The sequence below is a fragment of the Dermochelys coriacea genome, chromosome 1 (assembly GCF_009764565.3).
Source record: "Dermochelys coriacea isolate rDerCor1 chromosome 1, rDerCor1.pri.v4, whole genome shotgun sequence".
NCBI lineage: Eukaryota > Metazoa > Chordata > Testudines > Dermochelyidae > Dermochelys > Dermochelys coriacea.
This window is the reverse complement of record NC_050068.2, coordinates 350392478-350418475: the sequence shown is the minus strand read 5'-3', so window position 1 is coordinate 350418475 and position 25998 is coordinate 350392478. Positions and strand designations below refer to the sequence as shown.

Below are 25998 nucleotides of genomic sequence, written 5' to 3'. Positions count from 1 at the left end.
CAGAAGACTTCCCCAGGCTGGATTAGGGATGCTGGTGTGACCTCGCCTGGCAGCCCCCAAAGAAGGAACTGGGTGGGATGAATGGACAGTGCCCCTCTCTATCTGAAGCCTAGCAGGGTAGGTTTGTGGATCCCACAAGAAGTTAAAATGAGAAGTAAGGGAGGGGAGGCTTTATTAGAGGACCTGGGCAGCTTTAGATACAGTACCAGGCATGCGGGAAGATTTCCACGTCTGAGCCACGGAAGCAGAAATTGGCTTTTCCTTTCCAGATTTATCTAATGTTCAGAAAGGGAATTGAGCACCTGCCTTCCAGATTTGAACACTCTCAAAATTCAGGAGTGCTCATGCTCAGTTTAGGCTGCGGTTACTTCATTTCTCCCAAATCAAATATGCTTATCCACTGTAACTTGCTGTAGAAAAAGTAGGGTAAAATTGAGGAACAAATGCTTGGGCCTTCCCAGTGCTAACTAGGGCTGGAATTGCTATTTTCAACAGCCATTACCATTTGTTTTAGTTTTGTTTGTTTGTTTAAAAGGAAGACAGTAATATTGCATTGGCAAATTCCCCATACAAACGAAGAGTGGAACAAAATAACAAAGGCATCTCAATTTTTCCTCATTTATGTAGGACAGTCATAATATGGATCCAGATATCCTCCAATCACACAAGCTAAAAATTGTTCCACTTTATTGCAGTTCTGTAACCATGCGGGAACCAGTCCTGTCTGTGTTCTCTGCACGTCCAAAATTCCTACTGAATTCAGAAGGGCCTTGCTTTTGTGACCATACGACCTGATATTTTCAGCCCTTGGAAGTGAAGCAGGTTTGCATTTAGTAATTGGGCAGGAGGCCTCTCAGATAAAGTTAGGTGCCATAGGAGGTGTTGCTCATTCACTCGGTCATGTGAGACCTTCCTGGTACAACAGTAAACCAGTGCAGCATAGAATCCACTACGCTCCTAGAGTCTAGAATGGGGGTCCTTTGCTTCTATACACAGCTCATTAAAGACAATGAAAAGACTCCCACTCACTTCAACAGGCTATGGACAGAACTGCTTATACACAGGGTAACTCCACTGTCTTCACAGGGTCCTGGTCCCACAGCTGAGGGGGGCCATGTGAGCTTGTTGCAGAGCTGCTGCCCAGGGATGGGAACCTTCTGGCACCCCAGCCTCCAAAATCATCCAGGCTGCCCTTTCTGCACGGCTACGTGCTAGCTGAGGGGTGCGTGGGAACTGACAGCCTCTGCTGCAGGTGATGGGCATCTCAGGTGCCTGAAGACATGGTGAAGAGGAGGGAAGCATTTAACTGTAGAATCTGAAGCTGCCTAGGGCCAGGCCCTGGTCTCCCCCATCAAACCAACTTTTGACCTGCCTCTCCAACTACTGCCCCGTCTCTCCCTAACTCCCTCCCAGCTCACGCAAAGTGCCGTACCCTCCCCCTGCAACCCACACCCCATCTCCACTCGACTCAACAAGCTTTCAAGCCATTTTTTCCTGCCCAAGACTGGAGCCTCTGCTCCCCAGTGACCTATGCACTGCCCCCGACACTGCTGGTCGCTCCCTCAGCTTGGGGATCCCGTCCTCGCCTGGTTCTCTGTAGGAGAGCCCCTAGTTCCTTAGGGCAGAGACACGAAGGGGGAGCAGTCACAGGCTGGGAAGGAGGCCCCAGAGGGGGATGGAGCAGTTATGAACATAGGACTGGAAAGAGCCTCCGGGGTCACCGAGTCCAGCCCGTGCCATGGCCGGCAACCCCATCACGTCATCCCCTTCGTAAACTTATCAAGCTCCACCTGAAGCATTGTCTCCATCCGTTTGCTTTCCCACCCCACTGCTAGGGAGGCGCTGGGGTCAGGAGGCTCCCCGAACAGCCCGCACAGACTCAGGCCCTGGATCCCCAATCCCAGACCAGAGGCTGGGCTGGACTCAAAACAGGAGGACTGAGAGACTCTGTGTCCCATTCTCTAGTGTCCTCAGCTATCCAGCTTCCCCCGGCCTGGCAATGGATTGGAACCAGTTCTCTGACCTCCAAAGCCAGCTAGTCCCCCCATGAGCTGAGGCCAGGCCAAAGGCAGCACCCCTAGAGGTGAAAGGCCCCATGTCCCCTTCTCTGATTCTACTGAGCTAGCCAGTCCTGCTAACTTGGGGTCAGACTCGTGCTGAGCCCACTACGGGGGAAAAGGCCCCGTGTCCCATTCCCTGATCCATCCAACATCTTCATCCCAGACTCACATTTATTTTGCTTAAAACCACCAGTGTCCCATGGCGAGCCTTGGCCATTAGGGACTAGAACACACTCCAGAGTGACTGCTTCATGGTGCGGAGATTTGTTAATTCAAGTAAAGTTCATGTGCTGTGTTACTATTAGTTCATTTGTGCATTTGCATCCGATGAAGTGAGCTGTAGCTCACGAAAGCTTATGCTCTAATAAATTTGTTAGTCTCTAAGGTGCCACAAGTACTCCTTTTCTTTTTGGGAATACAGACTAACACGGCTGCTACTCTGAAAACTATTAGTTCAGCGTCTCCAGGTCCCGTCCCCCTGAGCTGGTCTGTGCCCACCCACTGCCCCATGGCCCTTCCCCGACTCTCTCCCACTGCCTGAGTAGGGCACTTCTCTACTGGCTTTAGGTGTTTCTATGGTGCCTTATCACCGAGATCTCTTCTTTCGGGGACCCAAAGACTTTTCTCCCGTCTCTGCAGTACAGACGCTGGAGGTGGACAGATCACTACCTGTATTACTACAAACACTGGGGAACCAAACAATGATCATGGTGTTGAGTACTGTCCTGAGCTGCTGAACGACAGGGGTAAGCAGACAGTTCAAAACACACATGCGCCAACAAAGCAGCCAAGACAGGATCCTGGCCACACCCTCCAGCTCTATCTGTGGCGATGGCCTCCTATCCTGTCAGCCTGCCTGTCTCCCTCAGCTCACACTGCCACTCCCTCTCCTCTCAACTCACCTGGTAACTTCTCCCCCACGCTTCCCAGTTTGAGGCTCAGCTCCAGTCAAAGGCACGCCATACAGTACATTTGGCCCCAGACAATCAGTTAAACAGAAAGACCCAAGCAGAGCTATTGTCCACTAGATGATGTGCAGACAGCCTCAGGACTGCTTTGACAGTGGTAGTAACAACCTGGACGGCCAGAGCACAGGGGCTTCCGCCACATCCCAGCCTGTCCCCTATGCTGGGGAGGCCAGGGTAGGGCAAAGGCAGATGTCTCTCTTCTTGGTTCCCCTATGCAAGAGGAATCCCCAGCTGGCCATTTAAGCCAGCTTTCTGCTGTTCCTGTTGCTGGAGTGGCATGGGGGGTGGAGCGGGGCTGAAGGGCTCATCCCATTCACTGACAATAGGACAGAGAGCTGGGGGAACAGGGAAAGCTCACTCGCTAATTCATGAATGACTCATTCTTCATGGGGCTCTGCTAGTCACACAGACTCGCCCAGCCTCAGATGCTCACGAGTCTGAGTGTTCTATTCCCAGCCCTGCCACTGATCTCCTGGGTGACCTTGGGCAAGTCACTTCCCCACTATGGGCCTTAGTTGTTGCCCCTCCCACCTCTTGCCTCCTTAGACTGTGCACTCTCTGGAGCAGGGATTGTCTGTTGGTATGTGCATGCATAGCACCTAGCTCCAAGAGGCCCGTCGTGCTCTCATCAGACATATTCCAACACAATAGAAGAGGGTTGTGATGGGTTGGATCACAGAAAACCCCTTGGGGCTGCCAACTGATGTGCCAAGACTACTTCTGCCCCTGTTTTCCCTGCCAGCTTGGAACTTCAATGCCCTGCCTGGTCTGAGCCAGACATGATTACCTGCTGCAAACACAGCCCCAGGTCTGAACCATGTCCCCCGACAGCTGCAGGCTTAACTGAAAACAGCTTAAGAAGTGTTCCTGTCTCTAACACTCAGATGCCCAGCTCCCAGTGGGTCCAAACCCCAAATAAATCTGTTTTACCCTGTATAAAGCTTATACAGGGTAAACTCATAGATTGTTCGCCCTCTATAACACTGTTAGAGAGATATGCACAGCTGTTTCCCCCCTCCACCCCCCACCAGCTATTAATACATAATCTGGGTGAATTAATAAGTAAAAAGTGATTTCATTAAATACAAAAAGTAGGATTTAAGTGGTTCCAAGCAGTAACAGACAGAACAAAGTGAATTACCAAGCAAAATAAAATAAAACACACAAGTCTAAACCTAAGACAGTAAGAAAGTGATTACAGATGAAACCTCACCCTCAGAGCTGTTCCAGTAAGCTTCTTTCGCAGACTAGGCTCCTTCTAGTCTGGGTTCAGCAATCACTCACACCCCTATGGTTAAGCTGATCAAATGCCTTACTAAAGCTACTTAAAATCAAACAAGTACACAGCCAATATTCATAACTTTGAGTACAAAAATGATACACGCATACAGATATATTCAGTAGGTCATAACCTTTGCAGAGATATGTTACATGGCCTATCTAGCATAAAATATATTCCAGTTATTTCATATGTACTTTCAAAAAGAAAGAGTGTACTTGTGGCCCCTTAGAAACTAACAAATCTATCAACTTCATGAAAACACTCGTACAGATACAGAAAGACATCATCTTCCTCTCCAAATGCAAACAGTTATATTTGTTAGTCGCTACGGTGCCACAAGTATTCCTTTTCTTTTTGCGAATACAGACTAACACGGCTGCTCCTCTGAAACCGTATTTACTTTCATAAGCATATTTCCATAAAGCATTATGGGGTGCAATGTCACAAGGGTCTTCCACTGTCACTCTGACACAGCATCCCTCATGGAAGGATGGAGCCTGTCCCTGTCTGAGGCACATGGACCTTCATCTCCAGCCTCCTCATCCTCGCAGCCTCATGCACAGGAGCTGGGGTCTTCTCCCAGCACTGTGCAATGAGGAGGGACATCACTGTAAGGGCAGGAATGGCCCAACTCGCCCTTCCACTGCCCCATTGATTTGTTTTGCCTTCTAGATTTAAAGAACTGGAATGATAAAGACTGTCATACGAAAAACGGCTACGTTAGCAAGTATCGACCCTAGCGAGGGGAGTCGCTCGCCTGCGTCTGAAGGGGGAGCTCAGCGCCTGGGATGCAAAAGAACTGGGCTCCTTGGGCACGATCAGACAAGGTCCCAGACTTTCCGATGCCTTTGCTGCATCAAGGGACAGTCCTCTCCCTCCCTGAGACACCAGATCTCACTTCCCCAGCTGCAAACTCTCTTCCCCGAAGTGTATCTGTTGTAGTTACTCTCCTGCCCCTTCCCTCCCTTCCCTTCAGTGGCTGCAGTCCACAACAAGAATAAACTCTCCTGAGCATGCAGTTGTGTGTGTGTCTCCTCTGTCCCATTCCTGGCCCTGCGTAGAGGCGTCCATCCAACCCCCTCTGACTGTCCTGAACCACCCAGATCTCAGTGGAGGAGAGGAAGGGGACGCTCAGAGGGAGGCAGGATGGACCTCGCCTTTTGGATAAGGGACAGGACTTGGTCTCCCTCTAGATATCTGCAATAACCAGAGTTTCTTCTCTCTTCTCGCCCACCCATCCCCTTCTGGTCTCATCTCCATTCAGACACTCAAAGCAGGGATGTTTCTAGTGGTTGTGTAAACATCAGGCCCCGCCAGAACTGGAAGCATTTGCCACAGTATTAAGTAGGCTGAGGTCCCTGAATACCACCCTTTGGACCTTGTTTCCAACTGGTCAGTGTTGGACAGTGACTGGGTTATGTTACTACTCCTGGGGAATTCTGCACCAGTGTATGTGCAGAAAACATGCCCCTGCCCCTCACATAAGCCCTTCCATACTTGGATCCTGCTGGGCTGAGCCTGCCTGCCCACACCTGGTGTGCCTGGTGCAGAGGGGCAGGCCCTGGGAGTTTTGGGGGAGGTCCAGCCCTTGCGCTGTATCAGGGTCTGGAGCAACCTCACTCCTGAGTCCTGTCCTGGGGGGTCGGGGGATGCTGCAGCGTCATCTCCCACTTTTGTGCAGCCAGTGGCCTGTGCTCCCCACTGCCACACTGGAGCATCCACATTTACATATTAACAAATAAAATTTGCAGAATTTTAAAATAATGTACACAGAATTTTTATTTTTTTTTGGTGCAGAATTCCCTCAGGAGTAGTTAACACCTTTGGCCCATCTAAATTAATACAACAGGCCCTGACCTGACTGGGACGTCTAGACGTGGCCTACCACAATGTAACTTCACCCTTCTGCCTGGTGGAGTCAGCTGCATCCACACAGGTTCAATATCTAGGGGTTCCTCCTAACACTGCCACAAAGAACTGGCTTGAGCCCCCGACACCCCCCCCAGTAATCTGGGAAAACTTAACACCGCCCCGGGCGCCTCCAAGAGACAATACGTCCTCACTCACAGGCACTGAGTCTGTGTTTTACAAAAGAGAACTGATATTGAAAGGGAAAGGGAACCCAGCATTAGTCTGGGAGAACATCACAACCACATTCAAACACATGTGACCATCAGCCAACCCAACCCCACAGCACGCGGGTGTTAGGTGGGTTCATTTTCGTATGTTTTGTGACTACAGGAATCCATGTTGATTTCAAAATGGAATTTTATGCCCACGTGAGCTATAGGTCCATTTTCCCGCTCTTTTATTTCTCCTGGAGTTGTAAACAACTTCCAGTCACAACTGGTTTTCCTAAGGGATTTCCCAGAAGGGGCTTCCTGCCTTTTCTAAGGGGTTTCCCGGGCAAGTGTATAAAAAGCTGCCCCGAACATGGCCTCAGGGCTGTCCATCTGAGTGGCAGCCTGGGACGGTCATGGGTCTAACCTCCAGACTTCTATCCATCCTAGGGGTTTTCCTCCAACACCTTCCTCACCTGTGAAGAGAAGAGAGGAGAAGAAACAGCACTTACCTTTGTCATCGTCCATCGCTCTTCTCCTGAGCGTACCATTTCTTCTGTTTTCCTGTGGCCCCAAAGGAACATCAAGGGACTCCTTGGAGCTCCTCTCCAAAGCCTTGCCGTTAGCCAGAGCATTGAGGTCCCAAGCACCTTCTGTCGCTTTCATCTGTGAAGACGGTTTTTATACCTGTTTTGTAGGGTTGAGTTTGGGGGTAATCACTGTATTGCGCAATTTTGCGGTTTCTTCCCCTTCTTATTTGTCCCACTCTTTGTTTTAAGCCCTTCAATACACTTTATTTGATTTTACCTTTACTGATTGACTCCTCATTTAGGGTGGGAGGGGTCAGCAGGAGAAGGGATCCTACCAGAGGACAGACGCTGGACAGGGAGGCCGAACCTAGGGAGACTGAAAGCATAAGGGTCTCTTGTCTTATCTCACACACACACACACACGCACTCTCCTCCTTTGCCTTTCAGTCCTTTCTCCCTTTAACACAGGGCAGTGTCTTTTTCCTCGTTTCCCAGATGCTGGTGGGAAAGTCTGAGGAATGAATGTCCCGTTAGCATATCGCTCCTCTCTCCCTCCACTGCACCCCACTCATAGTTGGCCGTCCTCAGTCAGCAGAGACCCAGAGCTCGGAGGGGCCTTCATGCGGGTTCACCTCCCACCCCCAGGATGTGCATCGAGCACAATGGACCCTGCTGCCACCATTCCCTCTGCCACCATCGGTCACCCCGGCGCTGCTGCTGCTTCTCTGCCGCCACCCGCCGCTCTCTGCGATGCCACGTTCTCCGGTCCCACCACTGAACCCAGCGCTCGGTGAGTAACGGGAAACCTCACTGCTCGGGCACTCTCTTTCCCTGCATCACCCTCCCCAACCAGGTCGATGGCTCGGCAGCTAGAGCTCATTATCGGTGATTTCAGCCCTAGTGCCCCTTAATAGAACAGCTACTCTTAATTGAGTCAAGTAGCTCCGTCTTTACACCCGGGCTTCTGACAAAAATTTTGGTGGCCACCGTGCAGCCACCAACTCTTGCTGGTGGTCCCCTCTGACAATTTTTCCTAAAAGACTTATTAACTTTAGGAAAAACAAACAAATATGCACATGGACATGTCCAAGCCAGTGTAATTTATCTAAATGTAGGGTTTGTATTTTGCAGACTCAATAACCAAAACAATGTACAGGTGTCTCTATTGTTTACTAGACCCAAATGCAATAGAAACACAAATAAGGCGCTTTGAACGTTCTTTTCTTTTTTGTTGTTTCTTTGGCTTTTTTGGTAAAAGGCGGATGTCTGTAAGACAATTTGACCCGGACGTTGCTCCTACTCTTGTGCTCTGGGCAGGAGCGACTCACCATGCCAGGGAGCTGCCAAACCCTGCAGCAGCTGTTGAGCTACTGCAGTAGTTACAGCAACTGTAAACAGCGAGTGCAGCCCTTCAGCAAAGCCCACCCTGGGGAAGGTGGGTTGGGAACTCCCCGCTGGCTGTGGAGTCCCAAGCTCCCCGTGCCCCAGCCAGGCACGAGTGGGAGAGCTGCCCAGGGGAATGCCCTGGGGACCTAATGCCTCAGCTGCCTGCACTGACAAGAGCTGGCTCCAGCACCACGGTCTCCAGAGACGCTGCCTACACCCTGCTTCACAAGAGCACTTCACTGGAGGGTGACGGCCTGCATCAGGACAGGCTAAGCCCACTTCTGCTGCCCTTTACTCATACAACAAGGTAACAACCGGTCATTCCCCTGCATTCAATAGTAAAGTGATGCGTAACCCACCAGCAGCCAACATTGCTCCCTTTGGCACCGCAGCTCTGTCTGCTGGCTATCGAGGCAGAGAAGGTGAGTTCATAGAATCGTAGGACTGGAAGGGACCTCGAGAGGTCATCTAGCCCAGTCCCCTGCACTCAAGGCAGGGCTAAGTATGATCTAGAGTCTAGACCATCCCTGGCAGGTGTTTAACCTGCTCTTAAAAAATCCCCAATGATGGAGAGTCCACAACCTCCCTGGGCAATTTATTCCAGGTGTGCTTAACCACCCTGACAGCTAGGAACCTTATGTCCAACCTAAACCTCCCTGGCTGCAATTTACGCCCATTGCTTCTTGTCCTGTTCTCAGAGGTTAAGAAAAACAATTATTTCTCCCTCCTCCTTGTAACAACCTTTTATGTACTCATGTAAATACAGAAGTCTTTTTCCCCCAGCCCATCACTAGATGTTAGAGGAGAGCTCATTCACCATAGCCACTGGGAGCTGACAACAGGAAGGGGTTCGGAGGGTTAACAGCCCATGGGGAACGCCGCTCCCTCCCACCAGCTGGGCACCCCAGTTACTCAACCCTGCAGGGTGCCTGCACAGAGACCAGGCATGCAGACCAGGGCCCCACAGAGCCAGGATCAGCCCCAGCACAGCAGTGCGTGGGTGTGGGGATGTGCTCACAGGGGTAAGCATGTGAGTCATGCAAGTGTTGGCAAGAGGGGGGTGTGGGGAGGGAGATGTTCAGAGGGGAAGGGTGAGTGACGTCTCTTCTGCTGCCCCCCTCTCCGTCCTGGGCACCTGCCAGCTCTTTGCACAGGGATCAGGCAGCTGAAACTCAGAGAAATGAAACCTAAAGGGACCGTGAGGAAACAGAAAGAGCTGGGCCAGGAAATACAGGGGGCTGTGGTGAGCCCCACCCCCTTCCAGCCTGCCTGTCTCTGGGGTGAATGCACTCGGCTGACAAGGCCTCAGGCTGCTCCGAGACCCTCGGATGACCGGGGCTGGGGAGCACACGGGACATGAAGGGATTTGTGCCTTTAAGGAGCCTTTTGTGCAACTGCAGCAACGGGCTTTCAGCTGGAAGCTGGTCAGGGCCCATTAACCCTTGCAAGCCCAGGCCTCAGGCACTGACACCCCCCAACAAAAAGCAACCGTGGCTTTGCACCCCCTTTAAATAAATTGCTCTAGATGTGGCCCTAGGGTGCTGGCTGTTCCCCCCTCACCCCTCAATGATGGTACAGTCCCCCCTACCGATCGAGGGCAGAGAACCAGGCAAACAATTCCCTGAGCTTGTTGAAATCGGCTTTTTAAGTGTATTGTCTTTATGCTGCTGCTCCCCCTGCTTCCTTCTCCTAGGATCACAAACTCTTTCTCTCTCTGTAGTCACTTTCACCCAAGTTACCTTCCACTTTCAGATTCACAGCCAGCTCAGCGCTCAGACACTGCAATGAGGAGCAGAGAGTGAGAACCTACGTAGGACTGAACATAAGAGACCCCCACACTGTCCCCACAGCACAGTGAACCAGGCAGGGGCCCCACGGAGATAGAACGCGATCGGGTAATTGAAGAATGCACCAGCATGCGGCAGTGCAAAGGGCAGAGATGAGGCTGCACAGGGAACCTATGTAACGATGCAGCCTCTGGCGGGACACAACTGAGAGTATCAATTCAGGACAAACTGCTTAGAGCAGGGCACTTACAGCCCAAGGTTGGGTTTCCTTTACTATTAAGGCACACCAAACCAGCCAAACAGATCACTTCAGTCTCGCCCCACTGGCTAACCATAAGTCACACAAGCAATTCCCTTAGACACGCCAGTTTCCCAGTATCACCACCAGGGCCACGCATTACGGGGACAAATGGTTATGAAAACCAATTCCCCAGTAAAAGAAAAAAGGTTCTCCCAAACCTAAAGGACCAAACCCCAGACCCAGGTCAATATACAAGTCAGATCCTACCCACAAATCACACTGTTGCCAATCCTTTAGAATCTAAAATCTAAAGGTTTACTCATTGAAAGAAGGAAATATAAATGAGAGCTCAAATTCGTTAAATGGAATCAATGACATACAGTCATGACAAAGTTCCTGCTTCAGGCATGTAGCAGTGATGGAATAAACTGCAGGTTCCAATCAAGTCTCTGGAGAACATCCACAGCTTGGATGGGTCATTCAATCCTTTGTTCAGAGCTTTGGTCTAGCAAAGCCTCTCCAAAGGTAAGAAACAGGATTGAAAATAAAACAGAGGGATTTCCAAGGCCTTTTATATCCTCTGCCATGTGGAAGGACATCCCTTTGTTCTTACTGTGGAAAATCACAGCAGCAAGATGGAGTTTGGAGTCACATGGGCAACTCACATGTCCATGCATGACTCAATTCTTTTACAAGGAGAGCAGCCTTCCTCACATGCTACCCTGAACATTCCCAGGAATACTTCGCACGTGAATTGGAGTCTTCCAAGGTCCATTGTCAGTTAAGTATTTCTTCTTTGGGCACTTAATCTGCAAATTCCTTTCTCAAGAAGCTGACCAAATGCTTCACTGAGGCTACTTCGAATCAAGCACATTGAGATACAAGTACATAGACAATATTCATAACTTCAACTATAACAACGATATGCACATACAGAAAGCATAATCCTACCCAGCAAATCATAACCCTTCCATAGACACCTCACATCACAACCTTTGCTGCAAATATATAACAGTGGTTGCAACAATGATCGATACGGTCACAGTTCATATCAATAAGGTCACAACCTAACTATTATTTCCTCCCTTTAGAGGGTTTAATTTTCATGTGGGGGAAGCATTTTCAAAAGTGCCGAAGTGACTGAGGAGCATTGATCAGGCTGGCAGCCAATGGGCCCAGGGTGTCTAAACCAGGGGGGCGCTTTGAAAAATCGCACCCTGCGCGGAGAAAGCTGGGGGAGGGTTCGTGGAGAGGAGGAGACCTGGGGGAGCAGGTACAAAGCTCTCACATTTGGCTAATTGCCCTGCCTCAGTCAGTTCCCTCTTCTCCTCACTGCTCTGTGCCCCAGGCAGGGCCCTTGAAGTGAATGAGGGCGATACAAACACCCCACGGTGGTGTGCAAGGGCTGGCTGCGGGGGTCGGGACACGGCCAGCCTGTTCACTACATGGGGCCATGGAGCTGCTTGGGGGCGTAGCAGGGAGCGCGCAGAGGTCTTGTAATGGTGAGTGACCCCGTGGGTGTGCTGGGAAGCCCAGGCCAGGATTGTACGTGTGCAAGCGTGTGCACACGCACACACACACACACACACACACCCATAACTAGTCCCATAGTCACCCATGGGGCTGCAGGTGGCAAGTCAGGCCACCGTGAACGCTGAAGATGACAAGTGGAGTGAAAAGAAATGGAGTACTTGTGGCACCTTAGAGACTAACCAATTTATTAGAACATAAGCTTTCGTGAGCTACAGCTCACTTCATCGGATGCATCACTCAAAATAAATTTGTTAGTCTCTAAGGTGCCACAAGTCCTCCTTTTCTTTTTGTGAATACAGACTAACACGGCTGCTACTCTGAAACCTGTCCTTATGTAAGTGGAGTGAAAGTTGAGTTTCAGTTTCCTTTTCTCCTGCTCACTCCCGCTTTCTGCGGAAATGCAGCTCCCCAGCCAAACAAGCGAGCTCCGCAGCTAGCATCCCACCCTGCTCAACAAGGGCAGCAGCGTCCTGCGGCCACGGTCCATCCTGCCCCGGGCACAACTCGGGTCTCTCCGGAACCGGGCACTTCTGCAACTTGGGAGGAAACCCAGGGCAGAGAAAGGAGCCGTCACCTCCCCTGGCTGGGCTGGGGACTCGGCGGATCGCAATGAGGTAGGAGCATGTCTGGGGCTGTAAATCTCCGGCATCCGATGAAGTGAGCGGTAGCTCAGGAAAGCTTATGCTCAAATAAATTGTGAGACTCTAAGGTGCCACAAGTCCTCCTCCTCTCTGTTGTGGTTTTTAACCTCCACGTGGCTGTTACCAGACTATTCACTGGCCTTGTAACTCCTGCTCCCCTCCGCGCCCCTCTGCAAAACCTGGCGGGGGGGGGGGATTAACTCTGATCCCCGGGGAGCTGGAGCCAAGGGGCAGCGGGGGGGGGGGGGCGGAACCAGCCGGAAGATGCAGAGAGAAAAGGAAGCAGCAGCAGGAGCCCGGAGCTACAGCATGGGGGAGGCTGCAGGGAGGGGAGCCAGCTGCTTGCAAAGGGGGGGGGGGCTCTTGTGAACGCTCAGCCTGGAGCTGAGACCACGTAACCCCACCGCCCCCCCAGCACCACCCTGAGCGCAGGGCACCAGACCAGAGCGCAGGGACAGCTGGAGGGAGGTGGGGAAGGGGGAGGGGCTGTGTGTCTATCAAGGCTGGGCGGGGGGGAGTCCTGTGAGTCTAAGAAGGCGGGGAGGGGTTGTTCTATTGTTCAGTGTGGTGCTTGTTCCAGGGTGACCATATTTCAGGTTCCCAAAGAGAGGACACTGCCGAGTGGGGAGGGGGAGGGAAAATGGGGGTGGGGGTACAATCGGTGGGTGCTGGAGGGGATACCTGCAGCGGGGGTACTCACTGGAGGTGGGGGCAGTGTCGCTCCCTGTCATGGTGGTGGGGATGATTGTAGCGTGTAGTGGAAATTCATTCAGCCCAGATGGAGTCTCATTTTCCCCTCTCTTGGCAGCACCCTGTGTCTGAAGGAGAAGCTGCAGGCCCTCCAGTGCCACTTCACCTGGAACTTTGAAATCAGAGACAAGGTAGATGCAGCTCACCTCCTCCAAACTCTGGCTCTCAGGATTGCCCACACTTACTACCAGAACCAGCCCACGCTCCTTGCCATGAAGGCTTATCTCTACCACCTACATGGGCAATATGAAGACGCTCTGCAAAGCCTAAGAGAAGCTGAAGAGATTCTGCAAAGAGATCACCCAGATAACTTCCCCCAGCAGGTCCTGGTCATTTACGGAAACTACGCCTGGATCTATTATCACTTGGACCACTATGATTTGGTTGAGCTTTACCTGGACAAGGTTAGAAAGATCTGCAGCTCCCTGAAGAGCCGCTCTCCATATGCAGCTCAGATCCCTGAGATACATGCACAGAAAGGCTGGTCTCTCCTGGCAGCAGGCTTCCGCAATGGCATTGAAGCCACAGAGTGTTTCCAAATGGCATTAAGAGAAGACGAAGCAAATGGGGAATTTCTTGGTGGGTTGGCAATAGCGGTCTTTGCATCATGGTGTCACTCACAGGAGTTTGAATTTTTGAAAGCAGCCGAAAATAAGTTGGTTGCCATTCTCCGTGAACAGCAGCAAAACTATGCAGCTAAGGTGTATTTAGCTGAGATCCTTAAGGAATCAGATAGACAGCAAGCCGAAGCCCTCTTAGAAGATGTTGTTCAGAATAGCCTGGACCCTGAGGTCCTGAGACATGCAGCCAAGTTCTTTGAACGAGAATGCGTAGAAAAAAAGATCTCTATTCTAGAGCGAGCAATATCTCTGAACCCCAATTATCATCTCCTTCACTATGACCTTGGTTATTGCTACAAGATACAGTTGTGGGGGGCCAAATCCAGCAGAAGAGAAGAAATATTGGCAGCAGCTATTAAGTCCTTCAAAAAGGCTGTGCAGAAAGATCCAGCCTCTGTGTTTTCAAGGCTGGCTTTAGCTGAAATGTATGGAGAAAACACACCTCACTACCAAGAAGAGATTTATCTCAATCTCATGAGTAAAATGCCCAGCCTCAGCAAGAAGTGTCAGCAAGCAGTCTACCTTCACTGGGGGGATTTCCTCTTCTACAAGCAGAAGTCAGTGTGGGAGGCAGCTAAGGTGTACAAAGCAGGTCTTGCCATTTCAGACAACTACCCGGAGAGGAAAAAACTGAAAAGGAGGTTGGAAGAGGTGGCAGGAGAATTCCAGAAGAGCTCCCAAACCTCTGAGGCTGAGGCCATACATGACTTCATTCAACAGAATGAAAGTCCGTGGTACATGGGGAGATCCACTGGTGGCAACAACAGAGCAGGAGACTGGAGATGTAGAGAAAATGCGGGATCCTTTCCCTTCCGTGGACGCACCACGACCTCTTTCTAAGTGAGTCATTTTCCCCACCTGTGTAACAATGATATTCGTGTTGCAAATAATTCTGGGTCCCCTGAATTGTTCAGACCTCGGCACATCCTGCTGCTGCTTCTTATAAGTATTGTTAGCTATCTTCTTTAGCTATCTTCTGATAGCACCTAGAAGCCCAGACATGGACCAGGACCCCATTGCGTCTGGCCCCAAACAGTCTTCCGTCTGCAACAAGAGACAACAGGAGGGAACCAGCAGACAGACGTGGGAGCACAAGGAGACAAGAGTAGTCAGCAAAAGGACAGTTGTCTTAGCCCACCAGCTACCCAGCTGTTGTCAAGTGATTTGTAAGCATCACCACAGAGGACAGTTTAGCTTCTGATACTGATCAGCTGTTTCTACTCAGAGGGGACGGTGCGACCATCCTTGTCTCTAAGCAAACCTACCTTCCAGCTCTGCTGCCTTCTAATGTCCATGCAGCAAATAAGTGTGGAGTTTCTTCTAACAGCGTTGACCAGTATTTGCATAGCTGAGTGCCTGTCGTGTGTCTAGATCAGGATTCCCCATCTTTGCTTTCAGCACCTCTCACTGACAATGACTCACATTTACATGGCACCCTCATCCCCAGCTTGTCACTGATCTGCTATGTTTTTATTTCATTTACAATAAAAGTAACTGAGAAAACAGAAATCAATCCATTACACCATCTTGGAACTTTCCTTTCCATGCCCTTAGAGTGCATCGGGGTGAGCAGCACACACAGGACCCCATGGGCACATCGAGCTCACAGTAAAGCACCGTGACAGTCGCTAATAGAGCAGGAGCCAAGGCTGGAGTTTCAGAAGCTCACTTGGTGGAAATGAGTGTCCAGGTTTTCCCAAACAGCTCAGCATGCAGCAGCTCCCATTGTTCTCAGCTGGGATCCAAGACCCCTGCAGTATTCTCAGAGGGGTGGGGTGCGGTGGAATCCTCTATTCTTCTCAGTGGGGTGGGGTGAGGAAGATTCTCCATGGGTTTCAGTGGACACTGCTAGCACTTTTGAAAAGCAGCCATAGAAGCTTAGACAGCTAAGGGGGAACCTTTGAGGTCTGCTGGGCACTCAAGGGATTACCATAAAGGACCCTAAACTCCCAGGTGGGTGAGGTGGACAAAGGGGTGGGGCAGGGCTCCTTACCTGGCATGTTCAAAAGCCCTCCCAGGGGTCCAGTGTGCTCCAACCCCTCAGGCACAGCGACCCCATCAGGTGCAGGTGAACACGCTCACCCCAGCGCTGCCATCTGGCCAGGCACGTCCAAACACCACGGGCCCCTTTGCGCTGTGATGAAGGGATAAGTAGACAGCCAGGGCAGGCTGGGCGTGGGCGAGAGGGGGGTTGGAACTGGCAGGTTTGCCCTGTCGGGGGATGCTGGAGGGGACGGAGCTTGGATCCACAGGGAGCCTGGGGAAGGGGCAAAACACAGGAAAGCTCTTATCCGGTTGGGGGCCGTTTTGCACGCAGAGCAGGTGCCCTGCTTCCAGCCGCAAGCCTTTTCCACAGCAAACCTGGGCAGTCAGCAGGTACCTGCCCCAGGGCTGTCTGGGGTTGGGGGCCCCTCCCAGCAGCTCTTTGTGGATGGATGTATCACCATTCAGAGCTGGAAAGGAGCCGCATAGACTCAGCTACAGGGGTTCAGGCAGTTTTATGGGGACCAGAGCGACCATTTTGTGGGCACAGTGGAGAGCTGAGATGGCGTGACGGGGCTGGTGATATTCACCCCTCGGCAGCATCATCTTCTGGCTCATCTGGGGAATTAGCTCGGACGCCCCTTCCCGTGGTTGCTCAGCCCGTCGAGCCCCTTGGTCACGCCCTGGCCTCAAATGCGCTGGGAGCAGCAGCGTTTCCCTCTCCCTGAGCCCCCCCGACTACCTCCCGTTAATCTTCTGCCCCTGCCGGGTGTCATCGCAGTCTGCTCCGGACGGCCCCCCCACCCCCGGGGGCTCTCCCTCATGTGTCACCCCAGCACTGAATGGTGGGAAAACCCAGCCCGCCCTCTGCCCCAGATGCCAGTCCAAGGACCTCAACCCAGCAGCTGTGGGGTATTCCTCTCCCAGCCCTTCCTGCTCCTCCCCTGTGTAAACACCCCCAAACCCAGGGTGCTCCAGCTCCAGGCCCTCCCACCCCATCCCCGGGCTGCTCCGGCTCCAGCGCCTGCCCCCGCTCCAGCATCCTCTCCACCGCCACCCCCGCTCCAGCTCTGGCCCCCTGGCTGCTGCGGCTCTGCCTCCTGCCCAGCTCTGACGCCTGCTCTCCCCTTAGCTCAGCCCTGCCCTGGCTCAGGGAGCTCCAGGGGACACGGAGGACAGGCCCCCAGGCTCCTGACTCCCTCACTGGCCCGCCCGCCCTGTCAATCAGCCTGACCTGGAGTATTGGCCTCCACCCATTGGCCCCTGGGACTGTCAGTCTCAGGATTCTAATTTCTCCGTGGCCCTTCCTCGGTATTGGCATTGGGCAGCCAAACAACCCCACTCAGTGTCAGTGTGGGGCCAGCAGCCCCCTTACAGCAGGACTGCTTCCTGCTCTCCCCCAGCTGACACACCAGCTGATGCACTCCCTCTCTCCCCCATCCCATGCCTATCCTTTCACCCCACCACCAGCCTCTTTCCTGCCCCCCCGCCTCCTGCCCCCATTCCCGACAAACCTGAAATCTGCCTCCTGCCCCCGAGAGCTTCTCCACGCTCCCTTTACAGGGCTCCGCTGCTCCTCACAGTTCCTGAGACCTAACCATGTCCTGGCTAGCCCCCAACTCCACCCTCATGGAGTGCCAGACATTTTGCCTCCGGGTGTTAGGGTGACCACCCGTTCTTTATTTTATAGGACAGTCCCTTATTTCATTGATTTCGCCCTTATGGTGATTATCTACAACTTAATTCTTGTGTGGGTTTTTTCTCCCCCTTTCTTCCGTCCAACAAAGGTGGTCGCTCTGTTGCGCCAGTCTCGGGTCTCACTGAACACAGTCGGAGATGGCTGCCCTCTTCATTACAGGCAACTTCCCTGCCTCGTGCAGACAGCCTGTAGGGAAATGGCAGCCATCTTGCTGGCTTCAGCCCCATTGAGAGTAATGGGAGACAGCAGCCAAAATGGCTGTGGAAAACTTCACCCATTGGCAGTGTGGCTGGTGAGGGCAGGGCCTAGAAGGCAATGTGGCCCTGAGCGATCCTCTGTGTCAGGGATGGAGGCTGTGCAAGTCACAGGGGTGGCTCTGCAGGGCTATGGAGAACTGTGTCCATCGGAGCTCCAAGCCCCCTTGCGCCGTGAGAGCCCGGAGGCGGCTCCACGTATTTATTGTCACACTGGCTGGAGTGGCTCACGAGTGAGAATTCCAGCCTCAGGGCAGACTTTTAAGAACCACAGCACAAACCCCAAACGGGCTGGGAGTTCTATACTTCGATTTCACCAACCAAGTGACAAGTTTGAAGGCCTCAGGCTCTAGGCAGCTTTACCGTGGGGCCACAGACAGTCCCCTGGGGCATTCCGATCTATCTCGCAACCCAGGCAAGCTTGCTCTGTGGCACATAGTTGCTTTACACCAAAGATCACAAATATTCAGGTTAGTCTCGCTCACAAAGCACCAGTCACTTACACCCAGCTCAATTTGCACCTTAGATCTCACACCAAAGACAACACTTGTAGACATTTCTCTAGTAAACTAGGATTTATTAATCAGGAAAAAGAAATAAAAGCATTATTTACCAAGTTAAAACAAGTAACCATACACACAAAAACATGTTGCAGTCTTAGGATTCACATGGTGCCAGAGCTGCTGAAATATGCCAGCTCAATATGTCCATTAGGGCTAACCCAGGTTAGTCCTGCAGATCTCTTGCTTGTGTTTAGGAATCTTTGCCCCTGAGAATCCAAACAGAATAAAAAGACCATAATTCCTTCTGCTCCGAGATTTTTATCCCCATCTCCCTAGAGTCTGGACGAGTGCTTCTACTTGCTTGATTTAGTTCTAAAAACGGGAGCACAGAATCCAGTCCAAGAGGTGACTATAGCTGAACCGCTTTGTAATAGCGTCCATAAAATAATTAACAAATTAACATATCTGGGGGGCGGGGACCACCAAAGAAGTCCATCGCAAGAGCATTTAATTTCAGAAAGGGGAACTACACAAAAAATGAGGAAGCTAGTTAAACAGAAATTAAATGTACAGTCCTAAAACCTATGTATGTAACCTATCATTTAAACCAGCTTCTGTACCAGATGACTGGAGGATAGTTAATGTGACACCAATTTCTAAAAAAGCTCCAGAGGTGATCCTGGCAATTACAGTCCAGTAAGCCTCACTTCACTACCAGGCAAAGTGATTGAAACTATAATGAGGAACACAATTATCAGACACAGATGAACACAATTTCATAGAATCATAGAACTGGAAGGGACCTCGAGAGGTCTTCTAGTTCAGTGCCCTGCACTCAAGGCAGGACTAAGTATTATCTAGACCATCCCTGACAGGGGATTGTCTAAGCTACTGTTTGACAGAGATTCCCCAACCTCCCTGTGACAGGATGGGATTCACCACTGTGGCGCCTCCTGCTGGCTGTGATGGGAATTAGCTCTACTCACCAGGGCGCCCTCCTCTGGTGGTGCCTTGTTGCCATCACTTTTGTTCCAGGACCCACGCCACTCCCAGAACTGTAGAGTCCTCTTCAGTGACCCTGCCTTCTGGCTGTGCCACACTCTGTGTTCCCCCCGCCGGAGGACCCACAGTCTCTGTTCAGCCACGCCTCCAGTGGCAACTTCAGTCCATTGTCCCAGGGCCACTTTCCATGTAGCTGCAGCACCCTTTTCTGCCCATACCTCAGGTCCTCAGCCTGCAGGTTGTAGCAACCAGCCCAGAGCTCTCTCTAGCTCCCCCAGCCTCTGCTTGCAGCACTGCTCTATCCCAGGTGCTGGCACTCCTTCTTCCTGCTCAGAGCCAGGTCTTCTCTCCGCAAACTCCATTCAGCTACTGAACTCTCTTATGCCGTGCAGCCCTTCTTATATGCGCCTGCCGCGTCATGATTGGCTGCTTCTCTCAGCCTCTTTCTAATTGGCTGCCTACGGCTCACTCTCCGTAGGGCTGCTTTTAACCCCATTTCTGCCAGTGACAGGCAGTCACGCCATCACGCTCCCTAGGCACTTGATTCCAGTGCATAACCACCCTGACAGTCCGGAAGTTTTTCCTAATGTCCAACCTAAAACACTCTTGCTGCAAGTTAAGTCCATTGATTCTTACCCTATCCTCAGAGGTTAACAAGAATAATTTTTCTCCCTCCTCCTTGTAACAATCTTTATAACAGTTTTCAAGTACATAAATGTCCCCTCCCAGTCTTCTCTTCTCCAGACTAAACCCGGTTTTTTCAATCTTTCCTCATCAGTCATGTTTTATAGACCTTTAATCATTTTTGTTGCTCTCCTCTTGACTTTCTCCAATTTGTCCACATCTTTCTGAAATGTGGTGTCCAGAACTGGACACAATGCTCCAGCTGAAGCCGTATCAGCGTGGAGTAGAGCAGAAAAATTACTTCTTGTCTCTTGCTTACAACGCTCCTGCTAATACATCCTATTTGTTGAGGAAGAGTCAACCTGGGTTTTTGTAAAGGGAAAATCATGCCTCACCAACCTATTACAATTCTTGGAGGAGGTCAACAAATATATGGACAAGGCTGATCCAGGGGAAATAGTGTACTTGCACTTTCAGAAAGCCTTTGACAAGGTCCCTCACCATAGACTCATAAGCAAAGTAAGCTGTTATGAGATAAGAAGGAAGGTCCTCTCCTGGGTCAGTAACCGCTTAAAAGACAGGAAACAAAGGGTAGGAATAAATGGTCAGTTTTTAGAATGGAGAGAAGTGAATAGTGGTGTCCCCCAGGGGTCTGTACCGGGACCAGGACTGTTCAATATTTTCATAAATAATCTGCAAAAAGGGGTAAACAGTGAGGTGGCAAAATTTGCAGATGATAATTATCTTGAGTAATTTTGTAAGTCCAAAGCAGACTGAGAAGAGTTAAAGGGATCTCACAAAACAGGGTGACTGCGCAACAAAATGGCAGATGAAATTCTATGTTGATAAATGCAAAGTAATGCAAATTGGAAAACATAATCCCAACTACACATACAAAATGCTGGGTTCTAAATTAACTGTTACCACTCAAGAAAGACTTTGGAGTCATTGTGGATACTTCTCTGAAAGGCTGCGATGACAGTCAAAAAAAGCTGACATGTGCATTCCACCTTTAACCCCTGCCCTCCCACACCCTTTCCATCTCCATCCTTCCGTAAATTCTGACTCCCCTTTGGATTTTCTGATGTGATTGCAGAGCCATTGGCCATTATCTTTGAAACTTCATAGCAATCAGGGGTGGTCCCAGACGATTGGAAAAAGGCAAATATATTGCCCATATTTGAAAAAAGGGAAGAATGAGCACCCGGGGAACTACAGACCTGTCAGCCTTACTTCAGTCTCTGGCAAAATCATGGAGCAGGTCCTCAAGGAATCCACTTTGAAGCACTTGGAGGAGAGGAAGGTGAACAGGAACAGTCAACATGGATTCACCAAGGGCAAGTCATGCCCGACCAACCTGATTGCCTTCTATGACGAGATAACTGGCTCTGTGGATATGGAGAAAGCGGTGGATATGATATATCTTGACTTTAGCAAAGCTTTTGATACAGTTTCCCACAGTATTCTTGCCAGCAAGTTAAAGTATAGATTGGATGAATGGACTATAAGGTGGATAGAAAGCTGGCTAGATTGTCGGGCTCAACGGGTAGCGATCAATGGCTCTAGTTGGTTCTAGATGTCTAGTTGGTAGCCGGTATCAAGTGGAGTGCCCCCGGGGTTGCTCCTGGGGCCGGTTTTCTTCAACATCTTCATTAATGATCTGGATGATTGGATGAACTGCACCCTCAGCAAGTTTGCACATGACATTAGGCTGGGGGGAGAGGTAGATATGCTGGAGGGTAGGGATAGGGTCCAGAGTGACCTACACAAATTGGAGGATTGGGCCAAAAGAAATCTGATGAGGTTCAACAAGGACAAGTGCAGAGTTCTGCACTTAGGAAGGAAGAATCCCATGCACCGCTACAGGCTGGGGACCGACTGGCTAAGCAGCAGTTCTGCAGAAAAGGACCTGGGGATTACAGTGGATGAGAAGCTGGATATGAGTCAGCAGTGTTCCCTTGTTGCGAAGAAGGCCAATTGCATATTGGGCTGTATTAGCAGGAGAATTGCCAGATTGAGGGAAGTGATTATTCCCCTCTATTCGGCACTGGTGAGGCCACATTTGGAGTATTGCATCCAGTTTCGGTCCCACCACTACAGAAGAGATGTGGACAAAGTGGGAGCAGTCACAGGCTGGGAAGGAGGCCCCAGAGGGGGATGGAACAGTTATGAACATAGGACTGGAAAGAGCCTCCGGGGTCACTGAGTCCAGCCCGTGCTATGGCCGGCAACCCCATCACGTCATCCCCTTCGTAAACTTATCAAGCTCCACCTGAAGCATTGTCTCCATCCGTTTGCTTTCCCACCCCACTGCTAGGGAGGCGCTGGGGTCAGGAGGCTCCCCGAACAGCCCGCACAGACTCAGGCCCTGGATCCCCCCCCAAGACCAGAGGCTGGGCTGGACTCAAAACAGGAGGACTGAGTGACTCTGTGTCCCTTTCTCTAGTGTCCTCAGCTATCCAGCTCCCCCCCGGCCTGGCAATGGATTGGAACTAGTTCTCTGATCCCCAAAGCCAGCTAGTCCCCCCATGAGCTGAGGCCAGGCCAGAGGCGGCACCCCTAGAGGTGAAAGGCCCCATGTCCCCTTCTCTGATTCTACTGAGCTAGCCAGTCCTGCTAACTTGAGGTCAGACTCGGGCTGAGCGCACTAGGGGGGAAAAGGCCCCGTGTCCCATTCCCTGATCCATCCAACATCTCCATCACAGACTCACTTTTATTTTGCTTAAAACCACCAGTGTCCCATGGTGAGCCTTGCTCATTAGGGACTAGAACACACTCCAGAGTGACTGCTTCATGGTGCGGAGATTTGTTAATTCAAGCAAAGAGCCTGGAAGGTAGAAGGTGAAGTTCATGTGCTGTGTTACTATTAGTTCTGTTGTGAATTACACCTGATAGGTCACGCACAGAGACTGTTACGAATTATACCCAATAGGTCACACACAGTTCGAGTCTAGGCTGAGGCACATAAACGAATTACCACTGGTCAGTCTTTGCAAAGTTTATTATGCTCGAGCGTGGTGCCCCCCTGCTAGTCAGAGGGGGACCCTATGCATTGTCTACACATCATATATATATATATGAGTAGGTGATGCATGCAGTCCTCGTGCCCGAACCCCTCCAACTCCTGCTGTAGCCTAGCAACATATTTGGCCAAAGTTTCATCTCCATCCAAAAGGCTAGCACGGGCCGGAACATAAGTTCCTGGAACTAATGCTGGTCTCCCAAACAAAACCTCAAATGGAGATAGACCCAGGGGCATCTGTGGGGTTCGCCGTATGTGCCATAGTACTATAGGCAAGACATCTGGCCCCTTAAGTTTAGTTTCTCTGCAAAATTTTGCAACTGTTGTCTTCAAAGTGCGATTCATGCGCTCGACCTGTCCAGCGGACTGAGGGTGGTATGGAGTGCGTAACTGTCGTGTAATCCCCAAACTCCAGTACAACTCTTCTAAGATTTTTGAGGTAAAATATGAGCCTCGATCTGAATTAATCACTTCAGGGACCCCAAACCTAGATAGAATGTCTTTCATCAAAAACTTGACTACAGATCTGGCGTCTGCCTTTCTGGTTGGCACCGCTTCAGGCCATCCAGGAAGTTGGTCCATGATGACGAGGAGGTGGCGAAACCCCAAGCATTTGGGCATTTCGGCATAATCCATTTGCAGGCGCTGGAACGGAAAGGTCGCCCATGGTCTCCCTCCCCTAAGGGCAACGTCGAATCGGGCCTGGACAGAAAAGGCCAGACAAGTAGAGCAAGAACTGAGAACTCGTTTAACGGCGGGGTACACATGGGGTGCGGCTCAATGCTTCAATATGGCTGTCCCCGTGCCCTGGATCCCAGTATGGCCCAAAGAGTGAAAGTAATGAGCCGCTGCAGGCAAGTAACGCCGGGGGAGGATAGGTTTATTTCCAATCCGCCAAACCCTATCGGGGCCCTCTGATCCTTCCCAACGCTTCCAATCCTGTAGCTCTGATGAGGATATAGCAGCGTACAATAGCGACCAATCAGCTGGTGGAAAGGATACTTCCAAGGGGAGGGAGGTAGAGACCCCCAGAGGTTGTAAAGCTGCGGCCTTTGCGGCTGAATCAGCTAATGCATTTCCCCTTGACACAAAATTCTCAGGTTGTCTATGTGCATAACAATGGACCACCGCTACCCGGCGTGGGGCTTGAATGGCCTCTAAGAGGGCAGAAATTAGCGGGCCGTTGGCGATTTTCGAACCCGAGGAAGTTAAAAACCCTCTATGCTTCCAGAGCTGGCCTGTAGCAGGACAGACACCAAAAGCATACTTGGAGTCCATATAAATAGTAGCTGCTTTCCCTGCTGACAATAAAAAAGCCCTGGTAAGCGCATATAACTCTGCACTCTGAGCGCTAAAAGAAGGGGATAGGGGGGCAGCCTCGATAACATCTGTATGGGAAGTAACCGAATATCCTGACACCCGATAACCTTTTAAATAGTACGAGGATCCATCAGTAAAAAGCAATAAATCGGGTTCAGTTAAAGGAGTGTCCACCAGATCCGGACGGGGCTTACCATCCTGCGCGACGACATCCATGCACACATGATGTGGGGTTCCGTCCTCTGGAAGGGGTAGCATCGTGGCCGGATTGAGAACATTGCAGCAACGTAAAGTAATATTATCAGCAGCTAACAAGATCAGTTCGTACTTGTGAGCTCGCTGTGGAGACAGAGCCTGAATAGAATGCTGTTTTAGCAAAACTTCAACCTCATGAGGAACCCAAACAGTCAGAGGGTGTCCCAAAACAATAGGTCGTGTTCGTTCAACCATAACAGCGGCGGCAGCAATAGGTCGCACACAGGAGATAGAGCCTTGAATAACAGGGTCCAGATGCACCGAATAATAGGCTACAGGGTGTGGGCGATCCCCTAAGTACTGTAGAAGGACGCCACTTGCTACTCCCCTCCTCTCATGAGTAAAAAGAGAGAACGGCTTACCATAGTCCAGGAATCCCAAAGCCGGTGCAGAGGCGAGAGCTTCCTTGACAGATGTGAAAGCATATTCCATTTCAGAAGTCCAGGAAATAGGGTCACAAGTTGACATGGTAGTGGCTTGAACTAATGGTTTCACTAGTTCCCCAAAACCTACAATCCATGGACGACAGAACCCAGCTGCCCCCAGGAAAGCTCGTAACTGTCTCTTTGTAGTCGGACGCGGGTAATCCTGGATTGCCCGCACCCTGTCAGGGGAGAGTAAACGCTCCCCTGGCCTAATGATGAAACCCAAATAAGTTACCTGACTCTGGCATAGCTGCAGCTTGGATGGAGATGCACGATGACCTTTATCAGCTAATGCAGTAAGCAAAACAACAGAATCAGTTGAACAAGCATCGCGGTCAGAGGCAGCAATTAACAAATCATCCACATATTGAATTAAAACAGAAGAACTAGGCAAAGTAATATCCTTTAGATCCTCAACGAGAATCCAGGAAAAAATGGTGGGGGATCCCGAGAACCCCTGAGGAAGACGTGTCCAAGTTAACTGTTGACCCTTCCAAGTGAAGGCAAACAAATACTGAGAATCAGGGTGTAAAGGGATACTAAAAAATGCTGCGCACAAATCAACAACAGTAAAACAGGTAGCCGACTGAGGAATCAATGTTAAAATAGCACTAGGGTCTGGAACCACTGGATGGGGGGCTATGACATAACTGTTTATAGCACGTAAATCCTGAACAAATCGGTAAAGCGGGCGCTCATCCGGCCCGGGTCTAGGTTTCCGTATTGGGAGGATGGGCGTATTACAGGGTGAATTACAAAGAACTAAAACCCCTTTTTCTAAATATCTGTTGATTAGAAGTGAAATATCTTCTTCGGCCTCCCTTGGCAAGGGATATTCTTTCACTGACGGGGGCGATCCGCCTCGTGTTTTTAAACTTACTGGTGTAGCCGATTTCAAAAGACCCACATCTGTGGGATCCGAACTCCACAAAGTAGGGGGTACACCGGCCAATTCAGGAGGCACCATAAAAGTAGGAGTACCCACTGCCATAAGAGAGGCAACTGTCGAATCCGGGACAGACATACGGAGCCCCTCAGGGGCGCAACGTATGT

At 50.8% G+C, this 25998-nt stretch overlaps 1 protein-coding gene, 1 long non-coding RNA gene and 1 pseudogene across 2 annotated transcripts; 2 read left to right on the top strand and 1 right to left on the bottom strand.

Moving 5' to 3' along the window:
* Positions 1-25998, top strand: part of LOC119860964 — a 176140-nt pseudogene that overhangs the window by 70931 nt on the left and 79211 nt on the right.
* LOC119842177 (interferon-induced protein with tetratricopeptide repeats 5-like) lies at positions 12251-15371 on the top strand. Its single transcript, XM_038370087.2, has 2 exons — positions 12251-12461; positions 13297-15371. Exons 1-2 carry the CDS (start codon positions 12457-12459, stop codon positions 14696-14698), a joined length of 1407 nt encoding a protein of 468 aa, XP_038226015.1. The 5' UTR covers positions 12251-12456; the 3' UTR covers positions 14699-15371.
* LOC119842244 lies at positions 18355-20063 on the bottom strand. Its single transcript, XR_005288692.2, has 2 exons — positions 19284-20063; positions 18355-18563 (listed from the first exon to the last, which is right to left on the bottom strand). It is a non-coding gene; the product is annotated as an uncharacterized LOC119842244 (long non-coding RNA).